At 47.3% G+C, this 13,347-nt stretch overlaps 1 protein-coding gene across 2 annotated transcripts in view; it reads right to left on the bottom strand.

Annotated features, from left to right (window-relative positions):
- FLT4 (fms related receptor tyrosine kinase 4) overlaps positions 1–4,409 on the bottom strand; it is a 39,942-nt gene extending 35,533 nt beyond the window's left edge. For both annotated transcript variants that reach the window (XM_044777505.2, XM_044777506.2), the window contains exon 1: positions 4,271–4,409. In XM_044777505.2, the coding sequence (XP_044633440.2) occupies positions 4,271–4,337 (67 nt within the window). In that variant the 5' untranslated portion in view covers positions 4,338–4,409. The remainder of the gene's footprint in view (positions 1–4,270) is intronic.
- Positions 4,410–13,347: the final 8,938 nt, after the last annotated feature.

Raw genomic sequence — 13,347 nt, 5'->3', positions numbered from 1 at the left:
CTTTAGGTGCAGCCAGCTGTGCCAGGTAGCTGCCCTGGCCTGCCTTGGGTCAGGGCTCTGCTCCGTGGCAGGAGGACAGGCGGTGTTATCAGACGGCCCAGCTGGCTCAGAGGTGGCCCCCAGCGCTGCTAAATCTGGGCTGTGGGCTCCTGCCGCAGGAAGAGGGAAACGCAGGCAGGATGTCCTCTCCTGTGGCCGACAAGTCCTTTCCCATGAACCCCTGCTGACCTCGCTGGCCACGTGGCGGGGCTCCCCCGCTCGCCACCCTGACCGGCCTGCCCGTGGGACCACCCACACCCCAGCCTGACCTGGGGGTGGGGGTAGCCTGGGGCGCGGGAGCCAGGTGGGGGCGTGCCCGCTGTCTGCCCCCCAGCCTCAGCCGCTAGCAGTGAATGCCCGCACCTTCCTGCTCCCAGACTTCTCCCTTCAGAACGACCGGAAAACTGAGATCCCAGAGGAAGCCAGTGTCTGAAAAGCATCGAAACTCAGGAATCCCTGGCTCCAGCTGGACACGTCGGCCGTGTCTCACTCAGAGGTCAGTGCAGGGAGTGTGAGAGGCTCTCTGGCCCTCTCTCCCTGCCCACCCCCTCTCTGAGGGGCATCTCAGAGGCTGTGGGGCACAGGCTAGGCCCTGGAGGAGAGAAATCTGCCACGTGAAGGAAAACGTCCAAACGACAGCATGAGGGATGTAAGGTAGATGTAGAGAAGAACTTTCCCTTACGTCTAAGACTCCACTCAATTTCCCTGGGTTCCCTGACTGCCCTCCACCCCATCTCACTCAAATGCTCCCAACTTTCCTCCTTCCTTTTTTGGCCTCATTTCACCAACCAGAGCCTCCCAGGCAATCCCACGGGACACCCCACCTGAAAGGGCTGCCTCCCCAGCGCAGCACCTCAGCCTTCCCCACGTCTGCCCCTCCTCCCAGGGTGCCATCTGGTAAACAATATCTCATCATCCAGTCGTTGCTTAAGCCAGAGACAGGCACTAGCCCCTCTCCCTGCCATCCCCGGGCACCGCGGCGTCCTCCCCTGGCGTGTCTCCTGGCTTCACCCACAGCCTCCCTGCTGCAGGCTCCCATCTGGTCTTGCCCCTCTGGCAATGCCTTCAGGGGACCTAACCAGGCGGTTCCCTGCTCAGAATCGGGTGTGCTGCTGGCTCCTGCCACCTCTGCCTGCCTCGTCTCCCCCCAGATTCTAGCCTCATCTGACCACCCACATGTCCCTCACACCTTCTGAACTCTCCTGCCTCCGGGCCTTCGAGAGGCTCTTTGCCTTACCTTGAATTCCCTTCCCTGCAGTCCGCAGACCCCTCCAGGAAGCCCCGAGCTGGAAGCAACACCACCTTCCTGTGCAGCCTGCAGCCACCAGCTGGGCCTCACTGGAGTCACTGAGGACTTTCATCCCTGGGCCACAGATGTCCGATGCCATGTCTGTGTCCCTGCTAGCTTGGCACTTAGGAAGCCCCTGCAGGATGGGGCCCAAATGCCCTCTGAGCCGCCCTGAGCAGGCATCATAGCTTGTGACTTGCACAGGACTGCGGTCCCCTTCCCTGGGTCAGGGTGCCACTGCTTGGGGGTCAGGGTGGGGATGGCACAGCAGGGAGTTGGCTAGACAGTCCCGTTGTTACACCTCTTGGCCAGTCCGGCACCTGGTGGTGTGGGCAGTGGGCCCTGGGGAGGCAGAGAGCCCTTCAGTCACAGTGACTCCGTGCCTCTGGCATGGTGGGTGCGTGAACAGCACCTGCATTTGAGTCCCTAGGGCCCTGAGCTGGGCCAGTGGTCTACAGGCACCAAGTAAGGTGGGCCCAACCCCCACACCCTGCCTATACTGGCTTACATCCCTGCCTACCTCTGCACCTCTGTCCACACCTGGGTCTGGCTCGGGGTGAGAAGCGGGGACCGCGGAGAGCTGGGATGGCCATGTATGACTCAGCCCATGGCAGGGGCCAGCGTCCTCAGGCCAGGCCAACCCACCTACCCAGCAGTCACCTTCTTCCCCTGCATGTCCCTGAATCTCTTGCGGCTGACCTCTGCCACCTGCCCTCTACAGGGACACTGCCAGGGCAAGGTTTTTGGAAGTGGACTTGGACGTGGAGCCGTGAAGTCCAGGCAAGCACAGCCCCTCAGTGCTTGCCAGCCTGTTGCACTGCTACACAAGGGAAAACTGAGATGCAAGGAGAGGAAGAGAGGGGCTGGGTAGAACTGGGACAAGAGTCTGGCTCCAGCATAGACAGCACGCCTTCAGGGCCCCAGGCTTCTCTCCTGCCAGTGCCTGGCCTCCCACCCTGGCTGCGCTGACACCTGACTGCACTGAAGTGTTTATGCTCCTGCGCCAGCGTCCCCCATCAGGCTGGGGCTTCTCTCGTCCTCCTCAGCCCAGCAGTGGGTGGGGCAAATGCATGGCTCAGAGAGGGTGGCCATAGTCTTCTTTTAGGCATCTGCCATCAGCCATGCCCTGGTCCAGCCAGGGCCACCCCCTCCACAGGCCCCCTCAGCTAACATCCTCTCTCTTCCCCTTCACTGCCCGACTTTGATAAGAATCACCTGCACTCACCAGAAGCCTGGCCACAGCCCCCTTTCCTCCTCTACCTCACACTACGCTCCGTCTGGGAGCACCAGGACACCAGCCCCTCCTGGTTCTCCTTACATCCTGCAGAATGTTCCCCATCTCCCTGGAAGCCTCTCCTTCTCTAGCCCACTGCCTGGGTGGGGGGTTCCCTCCTGGACCTTTTGCTCTGCTCCCTCTCCAGCTTCCCAGCCCAACCCCCTTCTTGAGCCTCAGACACTACACCCAACTGCCTGCTGGATGTCTCCTCCAACCAGGGCCCCGTTCACTTCTCTCCCCACGCTCATTTAGTCACTTAACAAACACATACTGCACCTGTGAAAGCCTGGCCCTGGGCTGAGTGCAAGGGAGCAAGGAAGGGCCAAGGCGCAGTCCCGTTGCTCAGACCTGCCCCGTCTTGGATGCCCCGACAGATGTCCTCCTCCCTCTTTCCCTTAGGTCCATCTACACCTCTCTCACCTCCCCTGTCCTCAGCCCTTCAGCCTGTCAAGGCACAGAGAACAGGGTTCTGTTATCCCAAAGACCTTGGGTTGACCACTTCCCTCACTATTGGCCTCCTGGGGACCTTGGGGAAATTACTTATGTCCTTGGCCTGAGCTTCCTCACCTGTAAAATGGGTCTAACACTCCACTGTGAGGATTAAGAGATGAAGCATGTAAACCAACACTGAATGCACACAGTGTCTCCCAGCACTCCTCCTCAGCCACTGGGGACCCATGACCCTCCCTCCACCCTCTGATTTTTCCAGGAGCGCCAGATCTTGCGTGGACTTCCAGCTCATCCTCACCTAACCCCAGATGCTTTATCCCTGACGTCTCCATCCAACCATACCCCTCTGCTCCCTCCGTCATCTCCCACATTCTCTTCTCTCCAACTCCAAAGCAGCGGCAACCTCTAGGCACATGCCCATCAAAAACTGGACCCTGCCTCTCCTGTGCTTAAGACTCTCCGTGGCAGCCCCTGCCTTATGGTCTAGTCTCCTCACCTCGGCTTTCAAGGCCCCTGCCCCCTCAACTACGGGGAGCGCCAGCCTTCTGCCTCTTTTGCCACGTTGATCACTCACGAGTTGCCGGCTCAAGATTCGCCTCAAGTTCCAACACGCACCTGCGCCCCATCTGCCCAACGGCGCGCGTCTCCCGCGGTCCCCCAGCCCCTGCCTCCTCAGTCCCTGGCCTGGGGCAGGTGGACGCCCGCCCGGAGCGCCCTCTGGGGGACCGACCTCGAGCGCAGACTGGAGGCCTCGGGAAGTGCGCACCAGGTCTGGGCCCTGCGGGGATTGCCGCCTCGGCGCCCGGGACAGCTCCGGTGCGCGCGGCGCCGGGACTCCGCGGGGAAGCGAGTGCGGAAGCGGAGGATCCAGGCTGACGATGCTGCGCGCAAGGCCTGGCTCCAAGGGAGCTGAGCCACAGAGGTGGCGAGGTCGTGGACCCCGAGCACTGTCCCTGCGCTGCGGTGCAGCCCCGTCGCCCCGTCCCCGACCTGGCTGCAGTCCCCGCCGCCCTGGACTCATCCCCGCGGGCCCGGGCCCGACCTGCCGTGCCCAGCCCGGTGTCCGTACCCCTGGCACCCGGTCCTGCCTCCCCTGATGCCCCACGCTCCCGGGGGCCCTGTACCCCGCCCATCCCCAGTCGGCGCGGTCCCACCACTCGCCCCGGGAGTGCGTGCCCCCTCGCGGCCAGCTCCGCCTCGGCGGGCGGCGGGCTCACCTCGCTCGCCGTCGAGCAGTCCGAGGCAGAGCCACAGGCGCAGGCACAGCGCCGCGCCCCGCTGCATCTCCGGCCGCCGCGCGCGGGTCGGACCTCCGCGGCGCGGCTCGGGCTCCGACTGTGGGCGCTCGGCGCGGGCGGGGCGGGGCGGGGCGGGGCCCCGGGGGCGGGGCCAGGTGCCTCGGGCCGCCCCCCGCACCTCTCTGTCCCGCCCCCAGCGGAGGGAGTCTCAGGCCGGAGGACAGCGTGCGGGCTCCGCGCCTCCGCGACTAGGCTGGTCCGTGTCCGGCCCGCGGGTCAGCGGCCGCCCTCGAGCCGCCGTGGCCGCTCCGGGGGGCGGAGAAGGCAGGTACCGCGCCAGGCCTTCTTTGTGCGCTGAGAAGAGAAATGAGCCCCGCGGTCAAGGTTGGACAAAGTATGGCAGCACGAATTTTTGTGTAATTTCCTCGAATCAATAAATACTACAATTAAAGTAAGGAAAAACCCCCCACAAATATAACTTAAAAATTGCACTATGTCATATCTTTGAGAACATTCGGCAAACATTATCTGACCACCTACGTGGTGCGGATGGAGGTTGCACCCTTGAGCCGGGCACCCATATGGCCAACCTCCACCCTGCAGGCAGGGCCTCCTCTTTACATCCCCCCACAAATAGTTTAGCGTTGAGCTCATTCATAAGTCCTTTTATCAGGTGACACTTCACTCCCTGACTTGGCAGTCCTCTCACAGACTTCCTTTCTCTTTTCAGTTCTGTCTCTAGAATTTTCCTATTTAAAAATAAATCCCGTGACGATGACTCTCTTCCTCCCCTGCACTTATTCTATTTCACTCGCACTTTTCCCATCCCCCAGCCCCCAGAAAGAGTCGATCCACCCTTGCCAAAAACCGTTGTTGATAACGACCATTGCCAACTCTCGAGTGCCACTGAGAATTGAATATCTTGTTACGTTGGAATCACAAATAGGTGGGGATGGTTCGGATGATTGAATAAATGATGTTGGGGAAGCCAGGCAACCAAATAATAAATGAAGTTAGATTTTTTCTCAACCACCTATTTGTTTTCTTACAATATTTTTGTTTCAAAATTTAAAAAAATTGTATGCAATGGAAAGTTGAAATGGAAAGTATATATCAATGTATTATAAATGTAAAATTTAACTCAAACACCTGTGTTTCCACTCTACCTAGGTCAAGGGGCATAGAATGGCACTAGCTTTCTAGAAGCACCCCCTTTCCCTTCTCGAACCCCTCTGTAACCCCCAAATCCTGGCTTTATCAATTCCCTACTTTTCTTTATCATTTTATTACCCAAGTATATGTTTTGTTTGTTTTTAACCTTTATTTAAATAGATTCATCCCGTATGTATTCTTTTGTGAGATTCATCTGTACTGGCACGGTGACCCGGACTTTGCTCATTTTCGCTGCAGCGTCGTCTTCCACTGTGCGGCTCACCGCGACTCTGCTGTTGATGGCAGTTTGAGTGGTTACCAGTTTCCAACTTTTGCTGCTACGAACACTCCTGTATATGTTTCTTGGTGTACCTGTGCCCTCTTCTCTAGGGTACGTGTGTCTAGGAGTGAAATTGCTAGGTCATAGAATGTATCTTCAACTTTGTAGACAGTGCCCGCAACTTTTTCATTATTTTTTCCTTTTTGCACTCTATAGCAATGTAACTACTTCCCTGTGCGCCACATCTTCACTGACACAGTATTGTCAGTTTTGCTTTTTACATTTACCTATTCTAGTTGGTTTGTAGTGGCATCGCATGGTTTTCATTAGCTTTCTCCTAATTACTGTTGAGGTTGAGCACATTTTTATAATTGGCAGTATGGATTTCAAGTCTTTTGCTCTTTACCCCCCGCCCCGCGTTGTCTTCATATCTGGAAGCATAAGTCCTTCCAACTTATTTTCCAAAAGTGACTTTGCAATTCTTCACAATTTGCATCTCTGTTTAAGTTTTCAACTCATTTTGTGAGTTTCCACACGCACATGATACCTGGGATTTGATTGAGGGTATAATAAAATCTGTGACCAGTTTGGGGGAAACTGACATGGTATAGCTCTCCATTTTGAGTTTTTAAAAAATTTCTATCTATAATTCTTTTTATTAAACAATTTTTTATTAATTAGTTTTATTGTTTTCTGTGTAGAGTTCTTGGACATTTTTTGTTAGATTTATTCATAGATATTTAATATTCTTATGCTATTGTAAAGGTATCATATGTTTATACTTCATTTAATTGTTTATTCATTAATTGTTTATTCGTTGTATATGAAAATAGAATTGATTTTTAAAAATCAGGTGGTTTGTTTTCTTGCTACTGAGTTTTTAGGATTCTTTATATATTCCAGATGCAGGTCCTTTATCAGAAATACGATTTGCAAATATTTTCTCCCAGGCTGTGAGCTGTCTTTTCATTCTCCTAACAGTCTCTTTTGAACAGCCAATCCGTAATTTTGGTGAGGTCCAGTTTGTGACTTTTCCTGCGGTGGACTGCGCTTTGCCTGGTGGCGTCACGGCTGCTGCGGCTGCCTTCTGATTAGCGTTAGCGTGGTGTATCTTTTTACAACCGTTTACTTTTCACCTATTTGTGTTTTTATATTTCAAGTGTCCTTCTTATAGGCTGCATGGAGTTGGGTCTTGCTTTGCTATTCAGTTGGACAATTTCTGCCTTTTAATTGAGGTGTTTAGCCCACTTACGTTCAAAGTGATTGTTGACGTGGTCGGGTTTAAACTTGTCATCTTGCTAATTGCATCCTATTTATCCCATCTGTTCTTTGTTCCCTTTTTCTTCTTTCCCTGTCTTTTTCTTTTTTGACTTGAGTATTTTTTATGGTTTCATTTTATCTCCTTTGTTGGCTTATTAGCTATATTTCTTTGTTTTCTGACTTGAGGGTTTATGGTGTACATCTTTAACTCGTAATAGTCTACCTTCAAGCGATAACACACCACTTCACATATCGTATAAAAACTTTGCAGTAGTTTACCTCCGTTTCTCCCTCTGAGCTTTTCTGTCATTGTTGTCATTTATTTTATTCGTCCATATCATAAATCCCATAAATCCCACAATACGTTATCCTTACTTTTGTTTAAGCAGGCACTTATCTTTTAAAGACATTTAAATAATAAGAAAAATGTTGTCTATTTATCACTTTTGATCTCATATTTTCATCAGGTATCATTTTCCTTTGTGTGGAGGACTTCTTTTACTATGTTTTTTTAGTGTGGGTCTGCCAGTGATGAATTTTCCCGGCTTCTATGTATCTGAAAAGTCTTTATTTTTCCTTCTCTCTTCTTTTAGGACTCTGATGACAAGAATATTAGATTACTCAATATTGTCCCATAGTTTTCTGAGACTCTCTTCATTATTTTTAATCTTTTTCTTTTTTTTTAAAATTGTGGTAAAATACACATAACAGAAAATTTACCACTGTAACCATTTTTAAGTGTCCGGTTCAGTGGCATTAAGCACATTCACACTGTTGTACAACCATCACCTCCATCCATCTGCAGACCTCCTTTCATCTTGGAAAACTGACACTCTGGACCCATTCAACAATTACTCCCCAACCCTCCCTCCCCTAACTCCTGGCAACTGCCGTTCTGCTTTCTGTCCCTAGGAATTTGACTATTCTAGGTACCTCATGTAATTGGAATCATACAACATTTGTCGTTTTCTAATTGACTTATTTCACCTAGCCTAATGTCTTCAGAGTTCATCCATGTTGTAGCGTGTGTCAGAATTTCCTTCCCTTTAAGGCTGAATTTTATATATATATATATATATCTCACACATTTTGTTTAGCCATCCATCTGTCGACATACACTTGGGTTGCTTCTACCTTTTGGCTATTGTGAATAATGCTGCTATGAACATGGATGTGCAGATATCTTTGTATCCCTGACTTTAGTTCCTTTGGGTATGTACCCAAAGGAATTGCTGGATCACATGGTAATTCTATTTTTAATTTTTTAAGAAACTTCCATGCTGTTTGCACAGCAGCTGTACCATTTTTCACTCCCACCAACAGTACACAAGCATTTCCATTTTTCCACATCCTTGCCAACACTTGTTGTTTTCTGTTTTTTTCCTGATAGTAGCCATGCCAATGAGTGTAACGTACTATATTCTTCTGGCTTTGTTTTGCAGTTCCCTAATGATGAGTGATATCAAACATCTTTTCCTGTGCTTATTGGCCATTTGTACACCTTCTTTGGAGAAATGTCTATTTGAGTACTTTGTCCATTTTAAAAATTGGATTTTTTTTCTTTTAGCCTTTTTTCCTAGTGTGTTTCAGTTGGATAGTTTCTATTCCTATTTTTCAAGTTCCCTGTTTTTCCTTCTGCTAATCTGCTATTAAGCCCTTCCAGTGAATTTTTATTTCTGATATTATAGTTTTTAGCTCCAGGATTCTGTTTGATCTTTTTATATATCTTCCATTTCTATGCTTATTGTGTTTATTTGTTTTCTTTTAAAATTCTTCAACATATTTATAACTGTTTTAAAGTTATTGCCTGCTAATTCCAGCATCTCTCTGCTACATAGGTTTGCTTCTGTTGGCTGTTTTTTCTTTTGGTTTTGTATCACATTTTCCTGCTTCTTTGCATGTCTAGTAGTTTACACTGATGAATGTCTGGGTTTGTTATCTTCCTTCAGAGGGCGCTCGTGTTTGTTCTGGCAGACAGTTGAGTTACTTGCAGATTGGCTGGTTTCTTTTGACACTGTAAGCCTCCTGCTGAGCCTCTCTTCATCGGGGGTTTGTTCCGAGGGCCTTGAGTGTTCTGCAGGTCTCCATTCTGGCTGTTGCTGCCAGTCCTTGTGTGTTCTGGGAGGTGCTCAGCCTGCAGGCCTCGGCCAGCCTCTTGGAGCTTGGCCTTGTGCAATGGCAAACACAGCTTAGCACTCAGCAAAAACGTAAGGGGCCCATTCATAGATTTCTGGAGTGCTTTTTCTGTATAACTCACTCTTGTCCTGTGTCTTATACCACACACTCCAGCTGCATTGGCCTCCCTAATTCTGGGGTCTGTTTTTTCAACTCAGCAGGTCTACCATGCTTTATTTGGGTTTCCTATCCTTATGCCATGATCTAGAAAGTTGAAATTTGTAGGACTTACCTGGCCAGAAAGTTGAAATATTTATAGAACTCACTTAGCTTGTTGTCCAATATTTGAGAAGCATTGTTTCATATCTTTTGACCAGTTTTCTAGTTGTTTATGGTGGGAGGGAAAATTTGTCATGCTGAAAGTTAAAGTCTTCTCATTTTGATTGAATTTGCATTTATATGTGTGTTGGTTAGCTGGATATTCTCTGTTTTGAAGTATCTGTTCAATTCATTTGCCTGTTTTTTATTTGATTGCCTTTTTTTGGTTAATCTGTAGAACTTCATTATATATTCCAGCTACAAATCCTTTGATGGGCATATGCATTGCATAAATCATCTACTCAGTGATTTGCCTTTGCATTGTTTTAATGCTATCTTTGATAAATGGAAGATATTATTTTAAATATAGTACATTTTATAATTTTTTACTTTTTTGCATCATTTTTTGGTGTTCTATTCTAAAAATTTTCTTACTCCAAAGTCATAAAGATATTCTCCTCCACTTTTTTCTAAAGATGTTTGTTTCCCCTTTCATATTTAGATTGGCAATCCATCTAGAATTAATTTTTGTGTATGGTGTAAGGTAGGTTTCAATGTTCATTTTTTCATGTTGCGATTTAATTGACTTAAAGCATAAATTATAAGGTATAATTTATTGAAGTAACCAGCCTTCCCCCACTGCGTTGCAGAGGCACATTTGTCATAAACCGTGTTAGCTTGAATGGATGGATGTGTTTCTGAACTGTGATGTATCATTTGTCTACTTGCCTATTCTTGTCCCATTACTACACAGTTGTAATTACTGTGGTTTTATAATAACTATTTTTTTGTGTGTGTGAGGAAGATTGGCCCTGAGCTTACATCTGTTGCTAATCTTCCTCTTTTTGCTTGGGAAGATTGTCACTGAGCTAACATCTGTGCCAATCTTTCTCTATTTTATGTGGGATGCCACTACAACGTGGCTTGACGAGCGGTGCTAGGCCCGCACCCGGGATATGAACCTGTGAACCCCGGGCCCCTAAGGCAGAGCACACGAACTTAACCACTAGACTGCCGGGCTGGCCCCAAGTTTTACAATAACTTTCAGTGAGTGGTAGTCTTAGTCCTTGAAATTCTTACTTCTTTTTCCAGAGTGTCTTACTTTTTATTGGCTCTTTGCATTTCCCTATTAATTTTAGAATCAACTTGTCAATTTTAAAAAATGAAAAATCTGCTAGAAGCTTGATCAGAATTACATTGACGGATTTGAAGGAGTTACCATCTTAACAATTTTTATTAGGAATATGCTGTCCATCCATTTACCTAGTTTTTTGTTCATTTCTATCTATAACGTTTTGTAGTTTTGATTTGTTATGTTTTATTGTAATTCAGATCATAGAATTTTCTAATTTCCAGTGTAATTTCTTCTTCGAACTATGAGTTATTTAGAAATATATTCTTTAACTTACAAATCTTTGGAGATTTTTGAGTTATGTTTGATTTCTAGTTTAATTTGTCTGTGATCAGAAAATGTATTCTCACTGAGTTCAATCTTATGAAATTTGTTGAAACTTGCTTTTAGGCTCAGCTTGTGGTCTATCTTGGTAAATGTACCCTGTGCCCTTGAAGATAACATACTTGAAAAGGTTGTTTCATGTAGCATGGCGCTGTACGTGGCACGTAGATCAAGCTGGTTAATCCTGTCCAAATCTCCATGTCCTTAACTTTTTGTTTGTTTGTGTTCTTGTTCTGCCAATTACTGAAAGAGGTATGATAAAATTCTGATTATAATTTGGGTTTGTTAATTTTTATTTTAGTTTTGTTAATTTTTGCTTTATGTGATCTGAATGTATATTATTATTTATTTATGTATTTGCTTTCTATGGGTTAATAAGTGCTTTTTATTCCTTTTCAGTGGATTAATCAAGTATTTTTTATTGTTACACTTTTTCTTTTTATTAATGTGGTAGGTTGTGTACATAGCCACCATCCCTTACTTCTCTCTGTACCCATGCCCATTACAATGTGACTTGGCAGCTTCTCTCATCAATTTTATATATTTTGAAAGAATATTATTTGGGGCATGAAAATTTAAGATTATTATATCTTCCTGTTGAATTGACCCTTATAGCTGTATGTAATATTTGTAATTTTTATCTCTTGTAATATCTCTTAACTTAAAGTCTACTTGGTCTGACATTGTTATCGCCACACTGTTACCACACAAAGGGCATGATCTGCTCACCGAGAGACAAAAGCCAATTGTTAAGAGGCAACATAGTGGCAGAAAAAGGGCATTTTATTACAACTTGCTAGCAAGAGGAAAATGGCCAACTAGTGTTCAAAAGAACCATCTTAATGGGGCACAGAATCGTGAAGCAGTTGTTGACGAAAATAATCCATAACCAATCTATAAATGAAAATTTGGGAGAGTTTATTCTGAGCTAAAATCTGAGGACCATGGCCCGGGGCCTTTCTTCCCGAAGGAAGAAAGGGTACCGAAGAAGTGGCGTGCACAGAGTGGTTATATACCCCCAGAGAGGATGTTTTACATAGGATTGAAATGTCCCTTTTACAATAGTCACAAGACTGCTCTGTCAGCACAGCGATTGATGGACACAGCAGGTAGTGGGTCTGCTGTCTTGGTGAACACAGGAGGGTGGCAGGTCTGCTGTCTGGAGCTGGGTGGTCACAGGTGAGCACAGCAATCAGTTCCTAGCCTGAGGAAAGACGCTTATCCCTAAGGAAATGCCAATGTGGGGGGAAGTTGCACCTTTATCTTAAGGCCATTTGTTCTTACCATAGGAAATGTTTTAAAGCAGATATACAATGCGTGCTCAATGGCCACAGTCCGGCCCTTTTGGGAAAACAAAGTCAGGCCAAATTAGGTTTACACCAAGTGGCTTCCTCATATACTCCAGTATATCCTATTGCTTGCCATTTGTATTTGTCACAGTTACATAGTCCGGTGGGTTCCAGGGGAGGGTGTTAGAAATGTTGATCCTCTGGTGTTACAGACTGGGAGTCGCCACACCAGATCTTTCAGTTGTCATTGATGATGGCTACCAGCATAGACCCTCTGTTTGTGGGTCATCACATTCCTAAGGAACTCAAAAGAATCAAGTTATCATCTTACCACAGCTGGGAGGTATATGCACAAGCAGGTGTCGTGAAATCTACAGAGCAGGTGGATCTCCTGGATGTTGCAAATCTAGCTGGGTTAGTTAGAGGTCATTCAAAGTTACAAAATGGTCTCTTTTCTACAATATGGCTTCCCTATGTCAATCTTGTGTTAAGCTGGTTTCAACACCAGCTTTCTATTGGTTATTATTTGTGTAGGCCATCTTTTACCATCCTTTTACTTCCATCCCACAGTCAATTCTGCTCTAATTCAATGTATGGGTTGCTAAAAATCATCATACTACACAAAATCCCACAATTAAAACAACAGAGTATAAGGGAAAAATGGGACCAGGGGCAGAATACTCAAAAACTTCATCAAGGACACATAAAAAAAGATAAGAACTTGGTAAAAATAATAGCACAGCTTCTACTTTGTCCTGGCAACATGAGAAGCTCTGTGGACGCTGGTGAAAATTATTTAAAATATCCATTTAGAGTCTCTGGAAATGGTCCTAAGGACATACAGAAAATAAAGAAAGATTTATTCAAGAAAACCTACTGAAACGTGGTAAGAACAGTGAGCGTCTGTGGCAACTGAACCACAGCTTGCTCTCTCCCTCCCCTCCCCCAGCACAGAGTGATGGAAACCCCACTGCAGGCAGATGTAGCCAAGAATGTGGGGCGCCGCCTCCTCCAGCCCCTGTTGGAGGCCCATGGTATCTTCCCAGGAGGGGCAGGGCATCAGCATTTCTCATCTTGCCCCTGGCTACCCATTACAGAGGTTAAGTTTCAGGTGAGTATGGCCAAGAGGTGAGGGCTCCCATCTTCTGTACAGCCCCTAATCATGGGGCAGGAACTCTGCCTTGGG

This window comes from Equus asinus, chromosome 9, assembly GCF_041296235.1.
Source record: "Equus asinus isolate D_3611 breed Donkey chromosome 9, EquAss-T2T_v2, whole genome shotgun sequence".
NCBI lineage: Eukaryota > Metazoa > Chordata > Mammalia > Perissodactyla > Equidae > Equus > Equus asinus.
The sequence above is the reverse complement of the archived record's forward strand: the minus strand, read 5'-3'. Positions and strand labels throughout refer to the sequence as shown.